This window comes from Chrysemys picta, chromosome 10 (genome assembly GCF_011386835.1).
Source record: "Chrysemys picta bellii isolate R12L10 chromosome 10, ASM1138683v2, whole genome shotgun sequence".
Classification (NCBI taxonomy): Eukaryota; Metazoa; Chordata; order Testudines; family Emydidae; genus Chrysemys; species Chrysemys picta.
The window spans coordinates 27,567,490-27,593,560 of NC_088800.1; the positions used below are offsets into that span (position 1 = coordinate 27,567,490).

The 26,071-nt window shown below is 39.3% G+C and overlaps 1 protein-coding gene across 3 annotated transcripts in view; it reads right to left on the bottom strand.

Annotated features, from left to right (window-relative positions):
- Positions 1-26,071, bottom strand: part of MYO1E (myosin IE) — a 150,441-nt gene that overhangs the window by 27,170 nt on the left and 97,200 nt on the right. For all 3 annotated transcript variants that reach the window (XM_042853860.2, XM_005284961.5, XM_042853859.2), the window contains 9 exons: positions 25,454-25,621; positions 22,644-22,729; positions 21,267-21,348; positions 18,609-18,715; positions 14,790-14,888; positions 10,423-10,567; positions 3,681-3,795; positions 1,682-1,851; positions 984-1,129 (listed from right to left, as the gene is read on the bottom strand). In XM_042853860.2, coding sequence (XP_042709794.2) covers positions 984-1,129; positions 1,682-1,851; positions 3,681-3,795; positions 10,423-10,567; positions 14,790-14,888; positions 18,609-18,715; positions 21,267-21,348; positions 22,644-22,729; positions 25,454-25,621 — 1,118 coding nt within the window. The remainder of the gene's footprint in view (positions 1-983; positions 1,130-1,681; positions 1,852-3,680; positions 3,796-10,422; positions 10,568-14,789; positions 14,889-18,608; positions 18,716-21,266; positions 21,349-22,643; positions 22,730-25,453; positions 25,622-26,071) is intronic.

Below are 26,071 nucleotides of genomic sequence, written 5' to 3' on the forward strand. Positions count from 1 at the left end.
CAGTATGTGTTAACCTATCTGCTTAGAAATGCCATAGAGTGAGCTGGCGCATTTTACACCCCATTTTACACTGGGCTAGTATGAGACAGGTATTTATAAACATGTACTTCAAAAGTTTACTTTTAGTTATCAACCCATAATACTTAAGTATGGGAATATTTTAAAAATAATTAGTTTAGTTTAATATTTAACTCCACTTATTGCCCTAAGCAGATAGCTCTGTATCATTGAGTACTGAATGTCAATCAAATGCCAGCACTGGCAAAATGTGATCACAAATACAAAGATGGCAGGAGACTTTGTTCTCTGCTTCTGTGAGGGAGGAAGTGTTTTACGTGGGAATCCATTTGTCTGATGTGCAGTTTCTTGCTGTTTTGTACTGAGTCACCTGGAAGTGGTTTCTAAGAATTATGTGACCACAGAAGCTATTTCCTGTAGTCGGGAATGTGTCTGGCCCTGGGTCAGCAGAAATACTTAGCAGCACTAAAGGCTTAATGTAGAATGGCCAGAGAGAACATCACTCCAGCAAGCTTTTCTGGAAGCATTCTAGGAAGTCGGACTCTCACAAAATATACTCAAAAAGCATTAGGAATTATTTCTAAGACAGAAATTTGGATCAAAAGTCATTACCGCCTCTTAATGTTAATTATGATTGATAATGCAGGTGGAGAACATTTTTCTGGGAAGCCATGGGCCAAACTGAGAACTCCTGTAAAAGAACTACTGATTGCACCACTTTAACAGGTACTCAGAAAATCTGCATGTGTTTGTGTGTAAATGTAAGTGTGTGTACTCCTGGAGCTAGCATATTAGTAAGAATGGAAAAGCAGTTTGGTTTCAGAACTGCCAGTCCCCTTGCCTCCATTAATTTTCAAATTCACCAAATAGTGCTCATATTATTCCAGCCCTAGTAAACAACTTCCCCTCTTCTGTTCCTACATGATTTTTCTCTGCCAGCAGAAAGAACCTGGCCAGGCACTGACCTTAGGGAAACAGAAAGAATTCTTTCCACCTCAATCCTCCGCTTTAACACCTCCTTCACCAGGCCTTTTTCTGGCCCCTGCTTCACCTTGTCACGCCCAATCAGATATATGCACTTTGGGGTGAGGACAAGGTCTCGCTTCACGCCCTGAAATGTGAAATGATTTGAAAAAATATAAATATACAGCATCATCAAACTACATAGGCACCTGAAATTAGCCAAATAAGAAACACATGAATGTGCCACAGATACATAATGTACCAGCTTTATTTTGCTTGGGGGGGCGGGGGAAGGAGGATGTAGTGAAGTGGGTGAATGTTATTCAGCTTGGATTTCATTTAGATAAAGATATAGCTTTGCTCCCTATTCTCTATTTCTTAATTCCAACACCACTTTCTACCCAGCATCTGCCACCGCCCCCTCTGTCCTTGGGATAGAAAGTGTGAAAATGATGTAACGTGGACCAGGGCTAAAGAATGTGACGGCATCCTCTATCCATTAGTCCCAAGAGTGATAGTTTTCCTTCAGATCTGAAATCCTAGGTTGTATGGAACTGCTCTATAGCCTATTTACAATCAGAAACTGAGGTTTTCCAAGCATGGTGGGGTTTCCTTTATACGGTAGTTCCTAAAAAACACTGCTCCATAACTTAGACACCATGACTAGACTGAGGCTCAGGAGGTTTTTTTGTAACCATACCTTAAACCGCCGGTCATATTTAGTAATCGTGTCTGCAAAATCAATCTTCTCCCGTTTCCCTACAAACTGACGTAACTCTGGATGCTCCTCCATGCCTATGTAGTCCCCAATAAAGTTCCTGTTGATGCTGTTTCGCCTTCTCTCTTTCTTGTTCAGCAACAGATCTGAGGCTTGAACACCAAAAGAGTACATTAATAAATACTGCTAACCAAATAACTTTCTAAATTCATGAATAGAAAGAGCTCACAGGGCTTCAAGAGGAGCTTAACATTAGAAGAAAATGTAGGCAAATATATTTGTCTGGCAGATGAAAAAAGGCACTGTTTAAGTTGGTAATCCTTTTGACAGGCAGATGTGTGCTTTGAAAGCCGTAACTATTTAAACACTTTGCCCAGAATGGAGAATCACCTCCAGAATTTGGGGAAGTTCTGATGCAAATCTGATCTCTGTAGAACTCTCAAAGAGCAACTGCCAAAAAAAAAAAAAAAAATGTTGCACAGTAACTCCTCACTTAACCTTGTAGTTATGTTCCTGAAAAATGCGACTTTAAGCGAAATGATGTTAAGCAAATCCAATTTCCCCATAAGAATTAACATAAATAGGGGGGTTAGGTTCCAGGGAAATTTTTTTCACCAGACAAAAGACTATATATATATATATGCACACACACACACACACACACACACACAGTATAAGTTTTAAACAAACAATTTAATAGTGTACACAGCGATGATGATTGTGAAGCTTGGTTGAGGTGGTGAAGTCAGAGGGTGGGATATTTCCCAGGGAATGCCTTACTGTTAAATGATGAACTAGCAATCGGCTGAGCCCTCAGGGATTAACCCATTGTTGTTAATGTAGCCTCACACTCTATAAGACAGTATGAATGGAGGGAAGGGAGACAGCATGGCAGACAGAGACAGACACATACACTGTGTGTGAGAGAGAAATGTGCATTACCTCTTTAAGTATGCTGATCCCACTCTAAGTACACTGCCTTTTTAAGTAGATCAGCAAGTTGAGACACCAGCTGCAAGCTCCCTCCATCCTGAGCCCTGTCCTGTCCCGTCCCCTGCTCTTTGGAGATGGGATAAGTGGGGTGCAGGAGCAGGGGGGAGGGGGACACCCTGACATTAGCCCTCCTCTCTCTCCTCCCCCGCACAGAAAGCAGGAGGCTCCAGGAAGCAGCTCCAAGGCAGAGGGCAGGAGCAGCACATGGCAGTGGGTGGAGGGACAGCTGAACTGCCAGCAATTGATAGCCTGCTGGGTGGCTGCAGCACAGGGAACTTAGGGGAACCGGGAGCTGATGGAGGGCTGCCGGTCCACCCTTGTTCCAAGCCCCCACCAGCTAGCTCCAACAGGCTGCTCTTCCTGCAAGCAGTAGACAAATCAGGTGGCTGCCAAACGACATTATAAGGGAGCATTGCGCAACTTTAAACGAGCACGTTCTCTAATAGTCTAATTGATCAGCAACGTAACAACGTTAACTGGGACGACTTTAAGTGAGGAGTTACTGTAGAACTATATGCTTAGCAAGATTTGTCCCTGGAAATGAAACAGTATCTATATCTAGTACCAATCCCCAAAACCTGAATTATTACTCAAAGTCCTCTGCCATCATAACAGATTTGTTTTCTAATAAGAATCAGACATTTTTCAAAACATGCATACCTCACCTTTGGTTTAAAGCTCAGAGCTTGTAGAAGTGTTTAGCTATTGCCCAGGAAGGCAATAAAGCATGACAAACTCTAGGACTGAATTTGTATTCGTCCCAGGTCCCAGCTTCTGTTTAGCTGTGGGAAGCTCTCTCCCTAAGTATTAGATAACCTCTATCCCTACCACTTCAAATTGTTAGCAAAATGCACTCAACCTCAAACAAAGCAATGCAAGAGTTTGCACTCCAGGATGGGAGATATTACTGTGCTTGTTTGAATCATGCTCTGTTTCTGGCTCTGGGATAGTTCATGTAGCTACTACAGCATTAGAAGTAAAGACATACCTTCTTCTCTCATTTGTACATACTTCTTCCTGGCCATGTATTTCCTCCATGCCTTCTGGATTGCCCGAGCATATCCATCATACTTCCGTTCTCTCATCTCTTCAAGCAAAAACAGCTACAGATAAAGAGGAAAATGGGTCAAACACGTTAGATGAGGAATAAGTGAGCTTGAAAAAATCCACATTTCATTTTCAACCTTCATGGATGCCACCTATTTGTTACACTCCAGACCCAAGAGTGCCTTACAAGCACTGTCAGTGGGCCCAGCATCAGACTGGGAAAGAAAGATCTTGTAGGGAAAGGAAGAAGTGTCCTCTGATGGTGATGTGAGCAACAATGGCTCATGTAGAGTCTACCCCCTACTCCTGCTGCCAAAGTCTGGAGGATGGTGAATAGGGATAGTCTTTTCTCCCTGCAGCACTCCGATCGCAACTTTAGGCTGTGATTCTCTAGTGGGCCCTGCTCAGTTACACTACATAACCTGCCCTTCTGCCATTTGCTGCTTCTTGGCTGAATCTGGGCATGGCATTGCCAGAGTACAGAAGGGGGCTGGTCTTGTCTTAGATAACACGTCATAATGGATGCATAACTTGATACTGCCCTCTCATTTCACATACAAGAGGCATCAGAGGGTGAATAAATACTAGCTCCTGCCCTGTCCAAGTCTGAATTTCAAACTCCTTGTGCCTCTTGGTTACAGTCTTCTTCAGTGGTGGAAGCCCCCTGGATGGTTCTGTGGGTCCAAGTTACTCGGGGCTCTAGGTTCCCGTCAGACATAGCTTGGATCCGGATCAATGAATCTGTGCATGATATACTGTTCCTTGGCAAGGTTTTAGGGGGTCTCTGGGAAATTTCCCTGTAGGCTATGTCCAGAAGTTCTTGAGGTTGCCCCATTGTTGTGTTCTGAAATACTATTTTCTTGGCAATCCATACATAAGAAATTATATGCCATTTATATAATTATAACTAAGGATTTCCCATTTTAGTTAGATTTCCCATTTACCACGTCAGAGCTCCGTAAGCTTTCAGTTCATAGGATGTGCTTGAGGAGTTAAGTTGTTCTCAGGAATAGAAAGCAAAATCTTGGATTTATGGAATGGTGTCTTAAGTTCAGATAAGCGTATGCTGACCTAGCTACGTGGTAGGTATGCCTCTAATGTTCACTAACAACTGCACTACTTTTTAGTTTTTTAAAAATAAGTAATAGTGTACTATATGTTAGTTATAGCACATTGTAAGTTCCTTGATAAGGAAATAGGATTTTAGAATATCCTAGGAATTCTTAACTGTGTGTGTATATATACAAATCATAAAGAGGCAAAGATAAAGTTGGGTGGGGAGATGTAAGTGGAGAAGGAATATATGGCATGAGTATAGTGTCTGCACGCTTAAATGTTCATTTCTAGACTTCTGAGTTATTATCTATGGAAATGATAACATGTTTTTGAGGCATTAGGTAGATCCTAATGATGCTGACATTTTCAACTGTAACTATTTCCTATTGAAGTTGTCTGTTGACAAATATTTTGGGGGCTGTTGCCAAACAATATGTATGTTTCTTCCCTGCAAATATGCAATATCCCAGTATATTCACAAGTGGGTCATGAAGATCCTGTAGAAATCAGGGAAATCTTCATGAAGATAAGTCTATTGTTTTCCACGGTCACAGAATCGTACATGTGGTTGCTGGATTTTGGTTGAGAGACAGGCATGTTAATGTGTTATGCCAGGAATACAAACAGACCATAAAACTTCACAACACATGGAACTGCAAGTAGAGATCTTCAAAAATAGTAGAAAAATAGTCCAATGTGATAGTGCTATGCGTGGACAAAACCATGGTTACAGCCAATCGTGGCACTAACTGGGCACTAAACCAATTAAAAGTTATAGTGGAGACACAGGCCTGACTGCTTCAAAAATTCCATGAGATTTAGACAAATTAATCCAGCGAGGTGATGAATTCTGCTACTTACTCCATATGAAAAGGGAAGCCCCTAAAACTAGGTTATTCTCTTTTCATTTTAAAATCAGTTATGCCAGCCAGGGGCTCTTGGTTTTTATATCTTTGCAGGGTGTTTCTTAGAAAAGACTGCTGGAATTTCTCATGACACTGTTGTTTTCTGAGAGAGAAAACCAGAGACTCTAAATTTCCTCTTTGTTTCCCAGCATGAATTAGGAAATTTCATAAAAAATGCTTAAAATATAACCAAAGGGGGGCAAAAAGCTGCCAATTCCCAGTGTGCTGTTGGCTGTTTTAATTCCATAAAATATATTAGTTTAAAAGATTAGCTGGCTTGCGTGTAAGTCTTTCAAAGTCATGGGGTTTGAAACCATGGACGCTACCAAAAGAAAAATAATGTCATGCCTATCCAATGTAATCCAATGTGGGTTTTAAAGCAAATAGAGCTTTTCTGCATGTTCAGCAAAGTAACTAGAGCTACCAAAGTGAAATCATATGGTAAACATAAAGCTTTTACACAAAACCTAGGATGGGAAGTTGGTCTTAAAGGAAAATCCACTGAGAATGGAGCAAGTTTTAAAATGATACCAGTCAAATAATTGGGAAGATGAATTATAATTTAGGAGGGGTTTTCAGCTCACTTGCCTCTGTTATAAGGGGCTTTTGTGCAAGAGACAATCGGCAGGTCTAAAAGCATCACTGCCACTTCTCTGTACACATGGCTGCCTGTCTGCCAGCTTCTTCTTCAGCAGCAGCACTGAGATAAGTCCACCCAGTCTCTAAACTCCTCAGAACTGCAGGGGCATTCTGGGTGTTGAATAGTGCATGGGAGTGACGTTGCCATGGTCGGGAAGTGGAACTCAGCATCAAGAAAACAGTAAAACTGACTACACAAAAGTTGCCAAATGCATAAATGTAATCACTTGAAGGGCTGTGTGTAAAAACAGTAGCTCAAAAGTTTCATACTGAAGCATGGTTTTCAGTTTTCTTTCCCTCTAAAGCATAATAGCTGAAAAAACAGGGTAGGTCCTTGTGATATCAGTGTTGCAAAGAAAACACACAATCCTGAGCTATTCCTCAAAGATATGCTCTAGTCCAAACACCGCTTGATGCAGGAATTACTGGATGAAATTCTACAGCCTGTGTTATGCAGGAGGTCACATTTAGATGATCATAATGGCCGCTTCTGCTCTTCACATTTATTTGTAACATAAGCTTTGCAGCTCATCTTATGGTTAAAATTGGGTGTGGCCAGTCTAACAAGTTTCATATCTGATTTAAAAAACTGAAGGGACTGATGTTAGCAGTGCATGTTTAATATTTTCATTGTCAGAATTAATATTTGACATACTACCATTGCTGCTGACACAGAGCAAGTCTTGGGTTTGACTCCAAGCAGAGATTTGGACAATGGCCCACTTGTCAAGATAAAATGCAATTGTGAGATCATGTATTATGGATTATACTCAAGCCTGACAGAGATTTTGCATTTGGGACCATTATGGACACACCAGGATAATGTCAAGAGGTTCCTGTGGAGATGACAATTAATGTTAGTGAAATGTTAAAGAAGCGCATTTAAAATATTAAAACACTATCTCTTCCCCCAAATTTCTGACATGTAACACAGGGAGTGCTGTGCTTTAAAAACACAAACACTAAATCCTTTTTAGCGAGTGCAGTCAATGTTTGTTTTGTGGGTACTGAAATGATGTGGGCAGAAAAGAAAATTTTTCAATTTATATGTAGAAATGAGGTAAGTTAATGTGGCGCTTCAATACAAAAAAATACGTAAATACTGCCACACTCCTTTTAGAAATGAGTTTTACTTCTGTGCGTCTTAACTATTTAGTGCCTCAAAGCTGTGTGTGTGAAATTAAAAAACACTGAACTCACACTAAAATGCATTAACCTGATAGTTTTAATAAAGAACAGACAGCCCCTGCGATTGATTATTCTGTATTGGATCATGCCCATAAACATAAAAAATACCTCCTCAACTCTATGTATATAGCTATAAATAGAATAGGATATAAAAGCTGACAGTGACATTTACATTTTGATACATACTGTGAGGAATTATAGTTTCTCTCCTTTTTTTCTCTCTCCATGTATGATGTGTGGGTAACCTAATGTAGCCTGCTAAATTACAGTCTTAAATGTCAGTGCGATGTCGTGAACCATTCATGGTATAACGTAACAACACAAGAGGTGACATTACAAAAAATAATTACAGAAGATGTAGTAGTTGGTACCTTGGGCGCTATCCTGTCAGAAATGTATGTCCCCTTCTTAGGGTGATCAGATGTCCCAATATTATTGGGACTATCCTGATATTAGGGACTTTGTCTTATATAGGACCCTTTTATCTCCTGCCTCAACCAATCCTGATTTTTCACACTTGATATCTGGTTATCCTATCCCTTATGCAAGTGCAAAACCCGGAAATAACCATGCACCAGTCACCCACAAAATTGGATTCTTATGGCATATTCTAGATTGGCTAATTCAGGACCCAGAAGAATAAATAAAAGCATCTGAGTGAAACGGACATAAACCAAAATCCTTGGGATGGTTCCTTTTTCTTAGTGGCACTCAGAGGAAACACCCATCATAGGCTCAGAAATTATTTTTTTTTAATCAGTTAATGAGATTCTGGATAATGGTCATAAGAGGCTGAAAGAGTATTTATTTTAATCCAGCCAGATTTACAAAATTGTTCAGTAGAGTAATTTTCTTAATTGCCATGGAATATAACATATTTCACTGCATTCATTTATGGCACTGTAAATTTTGTTGTTAGAAGGCTGCCTTTTTTATAGGAGAAAAATTCTCCTTTGTTAGTGCTGGTTTTATCATCAGCACGACTACTCAGCTAACTATAGCATAATTAAATCACAAAAATATTGTCCAGATTGGTGCTTACTGTCTCTTGCTGTTGTTTGTTAAACTGCCATGAGCAGTTTGTTTCAAGCACCCAATAACAGAAAAACAGTAAAAACCATGAGATCAAGCAGCAGACTCAGACTTTAAGAAACCCTTTGCTCAGTTTGGCCCCTGAAATCTTCCAAAGATTTAGAAATGCTATAAAAATGGGGTGTCGTACATATTGATATTAAACAAAGAAAACCACAATCTAATACAAGCCATTTTCTCTGGGTCTCACTTTCCCTTATACGTGAAGACAGTTATTTATTCAGGTGTGTAATGGAAATAGCCTCCTGTCTGCCATTCATAAAACCTTACTTCACAGTTAGCTGGCAACTCTCCATCTACAGAAAGCTTATAAAAGTCCCTTCACAATGATGCAAGTACTAGATAGGATTTTGGCACACAGGCTCTAGGACTTCTGCTTATGTCAATAGCAAAACTTCAATCAACTTCAATGGGGGCATGGTCACACCCTTAATCGGTGCACTTTAGGTTATAGCAACATTACTGATGTTGCATCCTGTCAGCACATACCACTTTTTTTTTTTTTTTTGCAGTCATACTAATTGCAGTATAGCAAAGCAAAGCAGCCCAACAGCTGTAATTTAAGGCCATCAAAGTCACACTCTCCCTCATCTAATAAAAACATTTAGATAAAAAAAAGTGCTGGGCACTGTAAGATAAGTTGTGAAACAAAAATACAAGAGACATTCTTTAATAAAAAATGAATGTATTCATTACATGGTCAGTTCCTTTCATAGCAAATCAAATGTCCCCCCCCCCATAACAATCACATGCCTCCTTTTATTTTGAGAGAAACAAAATATAAGCCTACATGAGTCATCTAAAGCTTCACTTGACTTCAGTGGGTGTTGGATCAGGCTCTAAGTGAGCCAATAGGTCTTTTTCCATCCCTAATTAATGTGACTCTGTTCCAAAAGTCTGATTGTCTCAAGACTGAAGAGGACTACATGATGCTGAATGGGATATGTTTTCCCACTAAGAAGGATCTTTTTTGAATAACAAATGTAAAAAAGAAGAAAAAAATTTTCAGCAGAAGTTGTTGAACTTGATTTTTTTTCAACAAGAATTCAGCAAGTATTGGGATAAATAGTCCAGCTCCCTAATGCTCACATGGTATCTCTCAAATCTTAGTAATGCCAGAACATTTGATGCTGGTCTAGTAAATACAAAACAATTTCTTCTCCACAATATTTTGGGCATTTTCTCTGTGCTGATTCTACTCCTCATTAGTTAAGTTTGTGATTGATCAAATAATACTTGTTTTATTTCTTGTTCTAATGGTTACACATATGCTTTCATAGCATTACTCCCCTGCATATTACAATTTCTCATACAACCAACTAAGTGTAAGCCATGTCCCATGAAACCCTTGTGTGCTATGTAACGGAACCCCCTTTCCAAAGTATCCTTGCATCCTACCTTGCCTTCCTTAGGAAGACTTTCTCATGCTCACATGCTCACTGTCATGCAGCAGCCTTATTACATATTGCACCCACTATAAATGCACCTGTAAATCTTGCCTCCATCCTCACAGCTAGGGTGACCAGACAGCAAGTGTGAAAAATTGGGACAGAGGGTGGGGGGTAATAGGAGCCTATATAAGAAAAAGACCCAAAAATCAGGACTGTCCCTATAAAATCAGGACATCTGGTCACCCTACGTCAGAGCAGACCTGTGTGACCTATCAAGCTCGCTAGAATGATATTATTCCAGCCCTCTCAGGTCCTGCCTGCACAGGCCTCTTGCACAGCTGGAGAAAGCAGAACTGTACCTATACCAACCAAATTGTGCCATGCGCAAAGACTCCGGATCAGTCATACTCACAGATTCTGGAGCTTTGATGAAGATCTTAGTTTTCCCAAGCTGGTATTGATCAGGGTCCATATTGACTGAGTGGAGCAGGTGGAGAACCCCCTTTTTCTCATCTCCTTTCCAGGAAGGCCAGGTTGCTTTGGTCAGAATGGCATATCTGAGACAGCAGTAAGAGAGAAGAAAAATATTAAGACTTGGCATCCCACACACAGCAGGAGAAGAATGCCACTGGCTTGCAACCAGTACTGCCCCTAGGGTTGGCCCCTCTGTTCTGTGTTGTCACAGTGCTTATGAAAGGGATTGTGGAAGGACACACAAATTTATAGGTTTTCACTTTAACGAAGGTGGTACTGTCCAGTCTGAATGTCTTTGGTCTCAACTTTTCCAGTCTCCCTAAACCAATAGTAGGTGACTAAAACACATACATCAAGCTTTGCTTCCTTAACCCTTGACAATCTCAGGACAAATAGGTTCATCAGCAGTATTTATACTGAGGTAATCAGTAACTCATTCTTGGCACCTCACTGATTCCTTCCCAAACACATGGCCTGTTTCCCATTCCAACCCTTCTCTGTCCCCCTCTTCTAATCCTTGTTATGGCTATTTGTGAAGAACCTCTAATTTCTAAGCTAGTAGCCAGCCTCACTCTCCCAGCCCAGTTATTGTCAGCAGCTGGCCCGCTCTCCAGCAGAGAGCCCTTCAGGAAGGTGGGGAGGGACTGTGATGATGGCCACCTGCTCAGGATTGGGGTGCTTTGTAACTGGCCACAACAAGAATATGAGGTGGGAGGGAAGTGCTGTAATAGGGAACAGACCAGGCATATGGCAGGTGGGGAATGATGTTCCTTGGATGAGTATCTCAGTACCACCCTGCTGTTTTGTAGAGTGAGGGAGAACACGGATCCCAGTAACAGGGACAGGCAGCTCCTGCCTGAGAGAACCAGCCACAGGAGAAGTGGTGGTTTATGGAAGGAAAGAGGCAGGACAGGGTGGGATTCACTGCTGGCCTCTCTTCCCCATGGCATGAAGACCCATAGCATCCTCCTTAAACCTTGGAAATTAGCTAATTCCCAGGTTATAACAATGTGGGAACTGCCCAGTTTTCTAAGGGTTAACTAGATAGGAACTTGGGGTTTGGAACTGACGGGGTCGGAGTCATAATGCTTTCCTGTGTTACTGCCCACCGATGGGCTAGGCTTTATATGTCTCAGCATGCCTGTGGATAAGTAACTTTTGAAGCACTTTTGGGCTGCTTTGTGAACTAGACTGGAAGCTAGAGCTGCAAAAATTGCCCCCCAAAATCAATCTTATATTCATCTCCATTTTGGGCACCTTATCACAACTTTGTTTTCCTGAGGCCTGCCAGGCATGCTGGGGTACAGTGTAAATCCACGTTTATTAGTGGAACTATTTGAATAGTGAGGGGGGGGAAAAATCAGTGATAAAGTGTTGAGTTTGGTTCACTATGATTCCTGAGTTCCTTGAGGCAGCTTCTGGGTGTTAGTGACAATGTTTCCAGACCCTGAAACTGCACAAATGGTTATTTATTAGAAAAGCTCATTTTTCATTGTTCTTCTGTATAAAACATTTCCCAGACAGGGATCAGATGCCATGCGACGTAGATGACAAACGACACAACACAAATAACAGTGACAGGCAACAGACTGTGAACAACCCAAAGTATGCAAAGTACTTGTCCAAACTTCAGAAAAAATTCATGAACAGCAAACATACTAGAAGAAAACTGGGAGAATTTGTGAACAACAAAAGGAACTACATCTGTAATGACTAACTTGACCAGCTCTATTTATAAATGTTTAAGGGTCAAATGCTGAAGTAATATGCAAGATGGTGTAACTTGGACAATACTAGGTCCCTCTAAAACTCTTAGACCTAGGTACACCCATCCTGATGCAGCAGGGAGTCTAACATTAGTATAATTTATATGGAGGAGCAAGAAAAGCTGTAAGTTAAAGAGGTTCCTACCCTGCTTAATTTCCAGTTTCTTCTAGCTGTTCAGCATGTAATTTCATCAGTACTGTGGGTTTAAGAAGGTGTAAGGAATCTTAATATAGGGGAGTCTAAGTCAGTGTAAGAAAAACTAAGTTATATTATCTTGCATATTCCCTCTGAATTTGTCTTACACATGTTTCATATCACAAATTCTAGCCATTTTTTGGGGGGAGTAGTAGGGGTGGAAATCGGAGAATAAAATACTTTTAATATAAATAGTAATCTTCAAAGCTATATTAAAAAAAACTTTGAAACTCTTTTTTTTGCTCCCAGTTATAGCCATCATGATCACTTCACACACTGAATGCTGTGAAGTGTCTAAGTTTCAGGACAGCCACATTATTCTATAATATGTAATGATATGTGGTGGTATTATATTGTGCATCACCATGTGGCATAGCACTCTCCTCAAACACATCTCTGTGTATTTTATAATGCTGTCCATTTCAATTAGTAGTATTAATGTCCCTCTATCTGGGCTTTTCGAGCTAATGCAATATGAGGTGGAAGAGTGATTCAGGCACAAGTGCTGAGCCTGTGTTTAAAATGCCTTTGAAAAAATGCCAAATCATGACTGCCAAAAAAAAAAAAATCCATTATAAATGCACAATAAGCAGTTAGGTCATATGTCTAAATATGGGAGTATGGAGTTTAGCTCTTGGATTGGTTATGCTTTAAAACACACAGGCCTTTTCAGTGACTTTGGCTTTTTGCATGCAAATGAAAATTTCAGACATAAAAGTCCATTCAGCCCAGAAATCTCCACTTACACAGAGCTGCCAAGGAGCTCCCAATGAAAACAACTGCACAAACATGCATTTCCTGTCCATCCCATGCCTCAGCCCACTTTTACTCACACTGACTCATGGTGTCAGAACAGAGCTTGTTCTGGATGTTAGGTAACTGTGAATGGAAAGGGTGCAGGAAGATTTTTACTCATAACAAGAAGTTAAACTTTACCAAACTGCACTAAAGCAAAGAGCTAAATTCTACTGCAGGGGAGTTTCATGGACTAAGACTGCCTGTGGATCTCTGCCTGTAAGAGTAGAAATCTGTTCACCTTCTTCCCTAAGTGCCGTGTGGCTTTCACTGTGCAGATCTCTCATTCAGAGAGATTTTTGAATCTGCATGAGCCCAATACGTGGTCAATGTTCAGCTATCATCTAGCCGACACTAGATTTAACATGCATTATTGGTTGCTTATTCTATCTAGCAAGCAGAAAGTGCTTCATTCTCCAAGTTGTATTTCTTCAGCATAACATTCTGAAGTGGGCTAACACAATATGAAGTACATTTATATTTTACTGGAAGACTGGGAGCAGATTAAATCATGTGAAGGATTGTTCCACGATGAATTATCCCAGAAAAGGGGCTAAATTAATCCCTGGAAATACTCTAATGACTTCTCTGGAGCTACATCACCAATTAATTTTTGCCCACTGTTTTCAAAAAAGAGGACACACCTGCTAAAAATCATGAAGTTTCTGGGCAGGACTCTGCTTCATGCCAGGGGCACTGTCACTAAGAATGTTGCTTCCGAAAAGAAAGCAACATTTTGTATCTTGCTGCATCATTCCTTGGATGTTCTTGATCCCAGCAAATCTGGTTTTGCACCAGAGTATGGTACTGAGACTGAACGGTCCTTCTAGGCTGAGGCTTTCATGATGATGGATGAAAATAAGATGCCCATGCTCATTATTTTAGATCTATCCACTATCTGTTCCTTTCTCTGTGAGGGACACTGAGGGAAATGTTGGGTGATCTGCTTATCTCAGCCTTTGCAACAATAACTATTATTTTAGAATTAAAGCTTGGATACTCAAATACAAGATGGAAGTTAAAAAAAAAAAAAGGTACCAGCTTGCTGATCTATCATAGGATGGCTCAATTTGATCCTGGGTAGCTGTGTGTCAATTATTCCACCAAAGGCTAGTTGAAATTATTTTAATTTAAGAGAGTCTCAGCCAGCAAAGAGATAGATGTTAATGTACAAATACAGTGCTAGCCCCACAATAAGACATTCAAAGGAGTGTGGGTTTCATAGACTGGAGCATATTCTGCTGAACACTTTGCTAGTTCTCTATTCCCATAGACTTTTACTCTTACCTCTGAGGGATCCATAGCAGTGCAGTAGGAATTGATACTTTAGGTAAGTTGAGAGAAGAACATGATAATTCTCAGTGGCAAAAAGTTGGCTTTAAAAGCCTTTGTTCCTTTAAATCTCTATATAAACGGTATATTGCACAGTTAAAGCTAATGGAGAAACTAGAAACTTTTTCAGGGCTTGTGGCTTTTCTTTTCTCCTCTTTTCCCCACCCATGTAGCAAACCACTGTACAGCAATACTGCAATGCCTGTAATACTGTACCTCTGCAAAAACTTTTTGAAGACCCGTCTGTACGCATAGCCTGCTCTCCTTACTCGAATATTTTCTTTCAGCCCTAGGTATTCCACTTGATGCTTTACCCTGTGGGGAAAAACACAGTGAGATTTATAATCCCTTTCTTTTCAGCCTGTTTATGAACGTATGTATCCTTCCAATTCTATATTCTGTTTAAAGTCTCTAGTTCTGAACCACATGCATATGTGTGTGTGTGTGTGTGCTCACTCACATAAAGTATAGAGGGAATAATAGTCAAACTGTACATCACTACATGGTGGGATGAAATGTGGATCCCAGCAAGACTGGGATGGAGTTATTGTAGCTGTTCTGTTCCTTTGCCTTGTAAGTTTATCTCATTACAGTTTTTCCTAGTTAGGGAAAGATGAGCACTTAATTAAGCCTGTTCTCATTTGTTTAGAGGTCCCTTAACCAGAACTTTAACTTTCCAATTTTACTTCGATATTCTTTTTTCCCTTCTGTTTAAAGTTCTAATGAATAATTCAGGACTTGATTAGTCCACAGTTCTTGGCTCCAATACTTGGCCATAAAAAAAGCCAAGTAAATGCTGATCAACACAAATGCCCCAAATACTGAGATGACATTGGAAGGCAAAATGGGAGACTAACCTGTTTTCTTTTATTGTAAATTTTTAATTTTCACCTGCACTTTACATAGCTCAAAATTAAACATAATATCTTATATTTGGCTATTCAGACTCAATACTATGCAAGAAGGGCCAAGTTCGATGGTCAAAGGTCCAAAGTAGCACACTTCTGGAGTACTAGGGGCTGGAAAGCAGAGGCTGAGCTGTGTGTCCTGGGTACCATGGCTCCTATCGCCGCCATATTACAGAGAGAAGATTTGTGGCAGGCTGGAAGAGTGGCTGGAGCATGCTCAGCAATCCGAACGCTGCATATTTCTAATGGCCACAAGCCCTGTAGGCTGGCACCAGTCCCAGAGGCTGAACTAACAGCTGTAGGCAGGCTGTGGAGGTGCTCTGTATCTTGTCTATGGGCTCAAGGGGAAGACTCCGTTCTTCTGACAGCTCTACAGTTCCTCTTTGAAAATCCCTTTTACTTCAGTTCTCTGTAGGAGCTGAGGATTTCATCTTAAATCTCAAAGGGGAAAAAAGAACGTAAAAAAAGGGGCTTCTCTTTGGGACTTCATTCTCCCTTTCTGGAGCTTGGGAGCATACTTTACATTTTTCTAAATTTAAAAACAAAAGTATATACTGCTAGACCACTTTTTCAAGCTTAGACATTAACTCAGAATAAGGGATTATCTTTCAGTGAACTTTTGTTGCTGTTGTATGAGTCCCGCTTTACTGCTCTGCATTTCCTTAATTTACTGAATGTTTATAATTCACATTGGAGAGCTGAAGGGGGTGTGTATTAAAATGACTGATTATTTTTTTAAGGTCCAAATCTCAATAGCTTGCAATAAGAAACAACAGGACTGCAAAAGTTTTAAAGTGAATTTAACAAATCACCGCATTAAAAAAAATGCTTCTTTAAATTATGTATATAATTTTTTAAAATCTTTTGCTTACCATCTTTCCATTCTTTACAAAGACCTATTTCAAATTCTGGTACCTCTCAATCAGTGCTTAATTTGTAGTGAAAGAGGTGCTGGGGCTCAAGCAATTTTTTTACATTCATAACTGATGAAACAAGCCCAAAGGTGCCGGGCTATGAACTGCCAAGTCTAGAGGTGCCCTGCACAAATTAAGTACTGCTCTCAATTGTTGCTTCATTGGAGTTATTTTCTAAGTTTAGCTTAATTCCAAGCCTCTAAAGTACAGGATGTTTTGCCCATTGATTTTATTAAATCAAGACATTCCTTTTCCATGACTCACACTATAAAGGGGGATAATTTCTCATTTTTAAAATCCCATGTTGTCAATGACAAAACCCTCTAGTTATTTTTTATTTGTAATAAACGTTTATAAAAATGGTTTCCTTAAGCAATGTAAGTTGCTTTTTGGACTTCAAACTCACAGTAAAAAGTGCTGCATATTTTAATCTTAGTGTTCAAGGAACCAAAGTAGGTTTTGTACCCATTCCAAGGCTTCTGGTGCAGTAACAGTAGAGAGATGATGTTCAAAAATATATTTTCCTGTTTATAGCTTTCCCTCCTGTTCACATCTGGAATAATGCAGTGGAACAACAATACAACTCCCTTTTTCTTACTACTCTGCCAGTACCAGTGTCCAGCAACACAACATTTCTTAAACATTTCTTTTTTGTCCTTTTTTTTTTTCCTGGGAAAAAGACACTCCTAAAATCTCTCTTCAGGCATCAACCTCAAGCAGGGCTAAGGTCTAGGAATTCTGCTAATACAGAAAAATTTCAGGCCAAGCAGTTGTACCAGAATCGAAACAAAAACACATTTTCAAGAAACACCACAAATTTTGGAATAAGCAACTAATCCTGCTAAAGCTTAGATTTGATACAATCTCTATTTTAAGCAGAGTGCTACAGTTTCTGAAACTATTTGACTGAAGTACAAACCTGGAGCGACATGGGTTTGTGTAGCACAGAGTAACACAGACTTCCCTGGATACAGTTTTTTCTTTAGCAAGACAACAATATTTTTGAAGTCCATTAACATGCTAATTGTAAGCAGATCAGATATGCAGCCACAACAATTTTTCAAATATGTGTGCATCAGTGTGGTGCATGAGACTAAATGACCCCAGGAAGATATTCCTTTCAAAGGTCAAACCAATATTGTTCACCAAAATATCACTGTGGCTCTTTCAACCCATTTAGATGTTGCATTTCCAGTGTCATTGAACTTTCCCACAGCAGTAAGATCACAAGACTATGTAAGGAAAACAGCAAAACTAAAAAATCCCTTTGGTCAGTCCCATGAATCTTCACTACAGAAAAACTGCAGACTACAGTTTTACTTAGGGATATGCATATGAGCAGATCTGCCCTTTCTTGGGGACATCACTAACAACTATGAAGAATTTCTGCGTGTTTGAGGCTTTACCACTACAGATAGAATATAAAAATAAAATCCAGTTTAATGAATGAGAGATCATTCCTTTTAAAAACTGGGAAAAACTGCTCAGAGTTATAAGGCTAGATGATGTCAATTTACTTCTGGGGTTGGTATCACACAATGTGTTGTATTCTATTTACCTGTACTTCATTGCCAATTACCTCAGCAATGGCAAAACAACACATATCTTTGGAAAACGGGGTCTCAGAGCCTGAGCTCCAGCCTGAGCCCAAATATCTACACTACAATTTTATAGCCCTGTGGCCTGAGCCCACTGACCCAGGCCAGCTGTGGCCATGCCACAGGCCTTTTATCGCAGTGTAGACATGCCCAGAGTGACTCCTGCTCAGACTGCTAGGTTTTTAACTACCTAGTAAAAGCTGTTTTTCAAAGCAGCAAACAAAAGTTACAAGCTACATCCCGTTTGTGTGTAACAGGATTTGGTTGTGTAAATCCTATTGTACTGTTCTGAAAATTTAGCCCTTAATTACTAAGGGAGTTACTCAAATACATCCTGTAAATTGTGATTACCCATAATTGGCTAGGGAAAGACTAAGATTAACCACATTAATTACTAATGCTAAATCAAATGAAACCACTGTTTTTCCTCAGAGTTTAGGAGAGGCCAGAGAGTAAGTGGTTATATGCCACGTCTGAAGGATTCTCTTGAGTCCTGTGTCTAGAGTACCCAGTTCTGTTTGCTGGCATGCAGGGTGATTACAAATGCCGCTCAAAGGAAGCCTTGTTTGGACTATTACTTTGGCTCTGCCCATCCCATACTTGGCTAACTCATACCTGCTCTCCTCCCAATCTCGAGGCTTCTTTGTTTCATTGGGCTTGATGCAGCGGATATAGTGAGGTGTACATTTCATCAGGGTACCAACAAGATCATTTGCTTGTTTCTGTGAAATGAGGAACAACACTTAGATATGAGCTGATTCAGGTAAGTTATATAGGATATTTCTTCAAAGTGTCAGTTGTCTACTGCGCCGCTGACCACCACAGTATCTTTGGATAATATGCAGCAAGAGTCAGCAAGTAGCCACATGCATGGTTGTCTAGAGCACTGGCTCTCAAACTTTTTTTACTGGTGATCCCTTTCACATAGCAAGCCTCTGAGTGCGACCCCCCTTATAAATTAGAAACACTTTTTTATATATTTAACACCATTATAAATGCTGGAGGCAAAGCGGGATTTGGGGTGGAGGTTGACAGCTCGCGACCCCCCATGTAATAACCTCACGACCCCCAGAGGGGTCCCGACCCCCAGTTTGAGAACCCCTGGTCTAGAGAGAGACTCAATTTGACCCTGTAAAAGGGCTACATGGAAATAGTCACATACATGGAAAAAAAGTCACAATTCACAAGGAGTTGCATTAAAAATCTCAAAAATAGAAGGCCAGCTGTCATTAGCAAGGAAGCTATCAGTCATGTTTACATTACTGGACTTTTATCTTTCTATTTCTCACTCTTATATTGTATAACTCTCCTTTTTTGGTGGAGCAAAGATAACTCTTCCATCTTATTGATTTGATTTGTAAAATATACTCATTGTAATCTCTAGGCACATGTACACATTGAATGCATTATTAATACAATAAATTAATACAACCAGACTGACTTTACATCTACTGACAAAGTCCACCAACTCCTACTACAGTGAAACTCAATCCCCATGCCAAGCCACCTCCTAAGAAAAGGCTTTAGTAGATATACTGCCATGGTAGAATGCCCGGAGGGTGGGGAGTGAGTTGAGAGTTGATGGCTTTTAAAAGAAATCACCCTGTCTCCAGCCCCTGATATTTAAAGCGGGGGGCTGTTAACGTGAATGCTTCAGCTGATCTCGACAGTCAACGTGAAATATGACAAAAGGGGCAGTGTCATTAGACTGATATTGCTTTCTAGACAAAAGTGCTAAGATCTATTTGACGGAAGTGAGAATTCAAATTATTAATAGACTTCTTGTAGTAATACTAACAAAAGATTGCTAAATTCAAATTAGGATCTAAACTTCCAAGTTTTGGGGACTTTGGGATCTGGGGGCATAGGTTCAAGCCAATCTTCAAATAATGTGCTAGAAATCTGAACACTGAAGCCTGACTCAATGTCCACTGAAGTCAACAGGAGACTTTTTATTGATTACAGTGAGCACTGGATCAGGCCCTGGTGTCTTTCTGGGCTGTAAAGAGACAAGTTATCTGTAGTTAATTGTAGGACACCAAGCAGCTGTGTGAAGGGGCTCATTCATTATGCACATGCCAGTGCTGCTATCACTGCCACCAATTGCCACTTTGGAAATTCAAACTAAAGCTGGGCAAAAAAATTCACTTAAAGTGAAACTGGCAAAATATAATGTTGTGATGGCTGAAACAAAATTACTTTACAACTGAGCCAGATTTGTAATTTTCTTCGTAATCAAATTAGGAGTTTTGGACAATGAAAAACAGTGAAAACCACTTTTTTCATTAAATACACACACCCACATTATATACTGTATTGGGGGAAAAATATATATATATGTAATTGGGGAAAAAATATTTTCCAAATGCAATGTATAAGCATGTGTGGGTATGTATATACAGTATTTAATGAAAAAAGTGGTTTTCACTCTTTTTCACTGTCCAAAACTCCTATTTTGGTTATGAGGAAAATTACGAAGTTGGCCTGGTTGTAAAGTAATTTTGTATACAGTGTGTATGCGAAGTTCCAGCACGCCTTCTCTATCCATTCATAAAACCCAGGAATGTTGCTAATTTGAAGTTACTCCATTGCTTGTTAGCCGTGCAGAATCTGCTGGGGTATTTTTGTTTTGTTTTTTGACATTTATTGAAATACTGAAGTTGACTGAATTTTCACTTTCATTCTGAAATGGTTACAATGCAAAAACCTGTATATATTTCCCAAATGCAATATTCACCTTTAAACAAAACACTCTGAGCCCGACGCTTGGCTGGCATAAAATGGTGTACCTCCACTGATGTCAATAGAGCTGTACCGATTTACCAATAAGGAATTTGGACTGTTATCTTTGAAGTACAGGCACATTTCTTATTTTGGATACAGTGTAGTTGGGCTTGTTCTCAATAGAAAAATTTACTAAATAACCATAATAAAAGTATTTACCACTCATACAACTAATATATTTTCCAGCACTATGCAAATATTAAGTATGACGAGGTCACAAGGTCTAGCTCATCAATTCAGTTAAAACAGATGTCACACAGGGTAGAAATATGTTTAGTGACTGCTTGTATAGGTGTCTCTGAGAAGGGAAACTGGCTTTTTTTTGTTTTGTTTTGTTTTGTCCTTCTATCTAGGCTAGGGCATCAGACCCCTTTGAGCTGATCCCATTACTGTAAAAGGAAAGTTTTCAAAGATAAAAATACTAACTCCAAGAAAAATTGTTCTCACCCTTTCCACCAGTTATATCCAAGAGGCATAAACTGAACATACCTTAATTTTACTGCCAGCGGTGGTTGGGCGGCCTTTCTTGTCTGCTTGGAGGTTTTCAGGAAATAGAGCCTTTATAAAAGGTCTGGAAAAGAATTAACATAAGAACATAAGAATGGCTGTACTGGGTCAGACCAAAGGTCCATCTAGCCCAGTATCCTGTCTACCGACAGTAGCCAATGCCAAGTGTCCCAGAGGGAGTGAACCTAACAGGTAATGATCAAGTGATCTCTCTCCTGCCATCCATCTCCACCCTCTGACAAACAGAGGCTAGGGACACCATTCCTTACCCATCCTGGCTAATAGCCATTAATGGACTTAACCTCCATGAATTTATCCAGTTCTCTTTTAAATGCTGTTATAGTCCTAGCCTTCACAACCTCCTCAGGCAAGGAGTTCCACAAGTTGACTGTGTGCTGTGTGAAGAAGAACTTCCTTTTATTTGTTTTAAACTTGCTGCCTATTAATTTCATTTGGTGGCCCCTAGTTCTTGTATTATGGGAATAAGTAAATAACTTTTCCTTATCTACTTTCTCCACATCACTCATGATTTTATATACCTCTATCATATCCCCCCCCCAGTCTCCTCTTTTCCAAGCTGAAAAGTCCTAGCCTCTTTAATCTCTCCTCATATGGGACCCGTTCCAAACCCCTAATCATTTTAGTTGCCCTTTTCTGAAGCTTGGTGTATGAGGACAGGACAACCATCCATTGTGCACACTGCAGCATATCAAGGGATACATGGTAGAAACTGGTGGTTTAGTAGACTATGCATGATTATTTACAGGAATTTGTGATTGCAGCCATACCAAATCAATCTAAGATCAACATTTTCCAACCGTTTTATCTGCAGACAGTGATCCCTTTTCAGCGATCCCTTTCGCTGACACGTGAATTTTGAAGGGTCACAAAATCCCAGATTCAAAAGAATATTATGTGGATAGCTTTAATTTTTTTTAGAAGGTTAACATATCAACATTATTAATAAAAATATACAATATTTAAAAATGCTATTTTGTACCTTTAACCAAGAACCTTTCTTCTGTTGATTTCAAAGCACTTTATAAATCACTGGACTAGATCCTGAAGACCTTATTCAGGGCTAGATTCTGACCATATCTAGCCTGTCCACTGATCATATCTAGTCTACCTTTGGCCTGATCCCCCATTGCACCGCACACAGTGTATAGTCATTCACATCTGTGCAAACTGGCTACAAAATGCTACCATTTTGATTTGGTCGTGTTTTATACCCACTTTGCGCAGGTGTAAATGGCTACCCATGGTGCAAAGCAGTGGAGAATCAGGCCCCCGGCATCTTCTTGAACCAACATTCTAGTCACCAAAAGTGTAAGTGTTAAACAAGTTTTGTCTACGTACAGTTCACTGCTCTGCATGAGTTCAATCAAGTCCATGAAAAGAACATCCCGATTCCTCTCACAGAATCCATCCATATCATAGGACACCTGGGCCAAGGTGGAAATCAAATGTTGATGTTTAGTAGAGAACCTGATAATTAAACAATATTTTAAAACCCCCACGATTTTTCTGTTGATCTGATTCGTGGTAACCAATAAATCCCTGAATATAATTTGCCTCATGAGTTTGTCATGTAAGACTTAGCTGATGTCAGATATATATTTAGAATATAATAAAAAAGAATACCATGCAGCTGGGTAATGAGATGCAACAGCCTGGCAATAAATTTAATCTCATATAGGGAAAAAACAACAACAAAAGTTCTGCATAATCAGGGTTTTCTGTAATTAAATAAGATCAATAAGTACTGCAGTGTTCAAAAAAAATCATGAACAAATAGGAGCAATACAGAAGGACTTAGCTACAAAATAATAAACAGAACACCTGCACATTTATTCCAAATTTAAGGGGACACCATCATTTGACAGCACTTCCTATGCAGTCAGTTTCACTGTTTCTCCTGTGTAATTCACTTCCTCTCTGGTTTCAGTGGGTATCTCACACTGCCACAGATAATGTCATTTGTAAAAACCACAAAAATTGGCAGACATACTTGGGAACGGATGCGATTCCCAAAAGTGATTTTAACTTGTTTTTTTTAAACTGACTAGATTTCAAGTTGACGAAGTTCCTTTATTTCACTCTTTAAAAAAAGAAAAAGGAAAAAAGACTCTCTTGATGGTATCTTAGCACTGCAGTCCATAATGGAAACAGTTGTTGCTGTCGGTAGGAGAAAGAAATAGGAAATGAGTGTTTCTGCATGTCAAAGTTCCGCTAGTCTTAGTGCCATGTCAAGAGATATGTACGGTAGACAGATACCGAAACCCCTGTAGTAATAACCTATGTCAACCAAAATACACGGAATATTCTGCACATGCTACTACAATAAGAAAATACTGCGTGAAATCTTGATCTCATTGAAGTCCATGGCTTCACTCAGAAGATTATGTTGTGTTCTTTTCAATTGCCTTACAGCTGATGGTTGGTTGCTGATCTTCTAGCCAGTCACACATAGTTTGTCATGATAAATAGCTGGACTATATTTTATTAGAAAATGACTTTAATTTAACTGTTAAGGGTTTTTGTGGTTTCCATTGGAAACATAACTTTTCAGAGGCTTATAATTCAACTGTTTTTATTCATTTAGGTCTAAATTCTGGCAACAAGCTGTCAGTCACATGTCAAACTTTTTCTTCTTTCCAAGAAATATTTTAATATTTTTTGCTTTTTCTTCACACCTTCTAGTTTTGCAAACAGTTAGTCCTTAGACATGATGATTGCTTTTGCAATTAGGAAGGATATTCATATGTGAAAAGTATCTATGTACATACAACTAGTTACTTTTCATAACACCTTTTCCTGTATATCCTTGTTTCATACTCAGTTATGATTCTAATTCTAATTTTAGTTCTCAATTAATTCTAAGGTTTCCAATGACATTCTCTTGGAAACAGAACAGGTATGACCCAATACTTTCTATGGTCCTTTTTTAAAATGTACACATATATGCTATTGACTGATACTTATATGGGTTTCTTATTTTTATTTTGTATTTTTAATAACTGATCAAATGAAACTAATGCAAAGGACCTAAATGTAATCAACAAATCAAGGAAATTCAGAGCTATGGCTGCAAATTTGTTTATAACTTACTCCTGTTGTGTGCACATTTGATATATAAGATAACACACTTTCTGAAATCCCTGCAGTATGCAGCCACAGTACAAGTTCTGGGCCAGAATCTGATACTCCTACTCTTGTTAAGCAGTATGTTACTCCACAAGCAGTCCCACGGATTTCAACAGAACTTATTACAGTGTTAAGGGTCTACTCAGTGTGAGTAAGGGTGGCCTAAGGAAGAAATGACAATCTGGCAGGCTTCTTCCTTGTCTTATCAATTAAAGTATGTCCTTAATCTAATTTTATTTTTTTAACCTAATCTCTCTCTGACATGCAGCAAAATTTTTGACCTTGAATGATACTGCACATCTGTAAGTATACAAATTGATAATCTTTCTAACTAGTAGTTTTGTTGTAACTATTTTATCACAGATGTAAATTGCTAACCTGACTCTAGGACTGTTGTCCCTAGTGTAAAATGAATTTTTAAAAAAAAAACAAAAAACCCAAATTCTGTAGAGAAGAAACACAGCAGAGCCCCAGATTTAACCCAGTCTATACTAGAAAAGGCTTGCCAGTATAGCTATAAAAGTAAACCTTCCTAGTGTAGATGGACTTTACACTGGAAAAAGAGTATTTTTGCCAACATAATTTGATTTTTCCTAAATGAAATAAACAGTGCTGGCAAAAGCACTGTTTGGCTAGTACAACTGCAGCTGCACTAGTGCTTTTGCCTATATAAAAATGTCATTAAAAAAGTCAAAACCCTACCAGACATTACAATACTGGCAAAAATTTCAATTGTAGACTTGCCCTTTGAGAACATGGGGCCTGACACTCCTCTCACTTACACTTGTGTAAGACAAGAGTAATTCCTTTGAAATCAATGGAGTTATATCAGTGGAAAACTGATGGCAGTCAGAGGGTCAGACTCTCTAAATTTGATAGTTGTGCAACAGATAATTTAGTTTTAATCAAGGGTTAAAACTATTTCCCCTCCATTTGGTTACTGTGCTTTTATTTAAAAGAAATTAGCATTTAAAATAATAGGGCTTTTTTCCTTTTAAAAACTGTTTGTTTTTCTGTAGCACCTTTCCTGCATAATGGTGGATGATAAATCCCTGGTTCCAGCTGTTGAAATGTTCATGAGTCCCAATCTGCATCTGGAGTTTCTGGAGCAGCGTCTGGTCAGCTCCCTCTCCCACTGCATGCATTGTGGCACACACATCATCCAGAATGCTCATAATTCCTGGGGGATTCTGACAGGGCAAAAGTAAATCGGGAAGAGGGGGAAGAAAAGAAAAGAAACATGTGATATGGTTTCAAGATTGATAGAGTAAATCACTAGAGCAAATTCATCTCAGGTGTAATTTCCCCACAGCCAATGAAGTTATACTGGGGATTAATTTGTCCATTAGCATTAAAGAAAAGGTAAGGAAGAACTGGAAGTCCTAGGATTGACCAGACAGCTCTAATGACAAGGAGAAAATCTATTTCTTTTAGCTTAAAGCTGTCACAAATAGTTAGACAATTTTCTTCCCCCACCACCAAAAACTAACCCACATTTCAGATAAATATTATTAATCTCTCTTCCTGAAACCTGACGAACTCGGAATCAAATGTCTAAAATTGTAGTGTGACACATATAACATTATCCTACCCATATGTCTCTTTACATACATATAAGCGAAGCAACACTGGGAATGCTA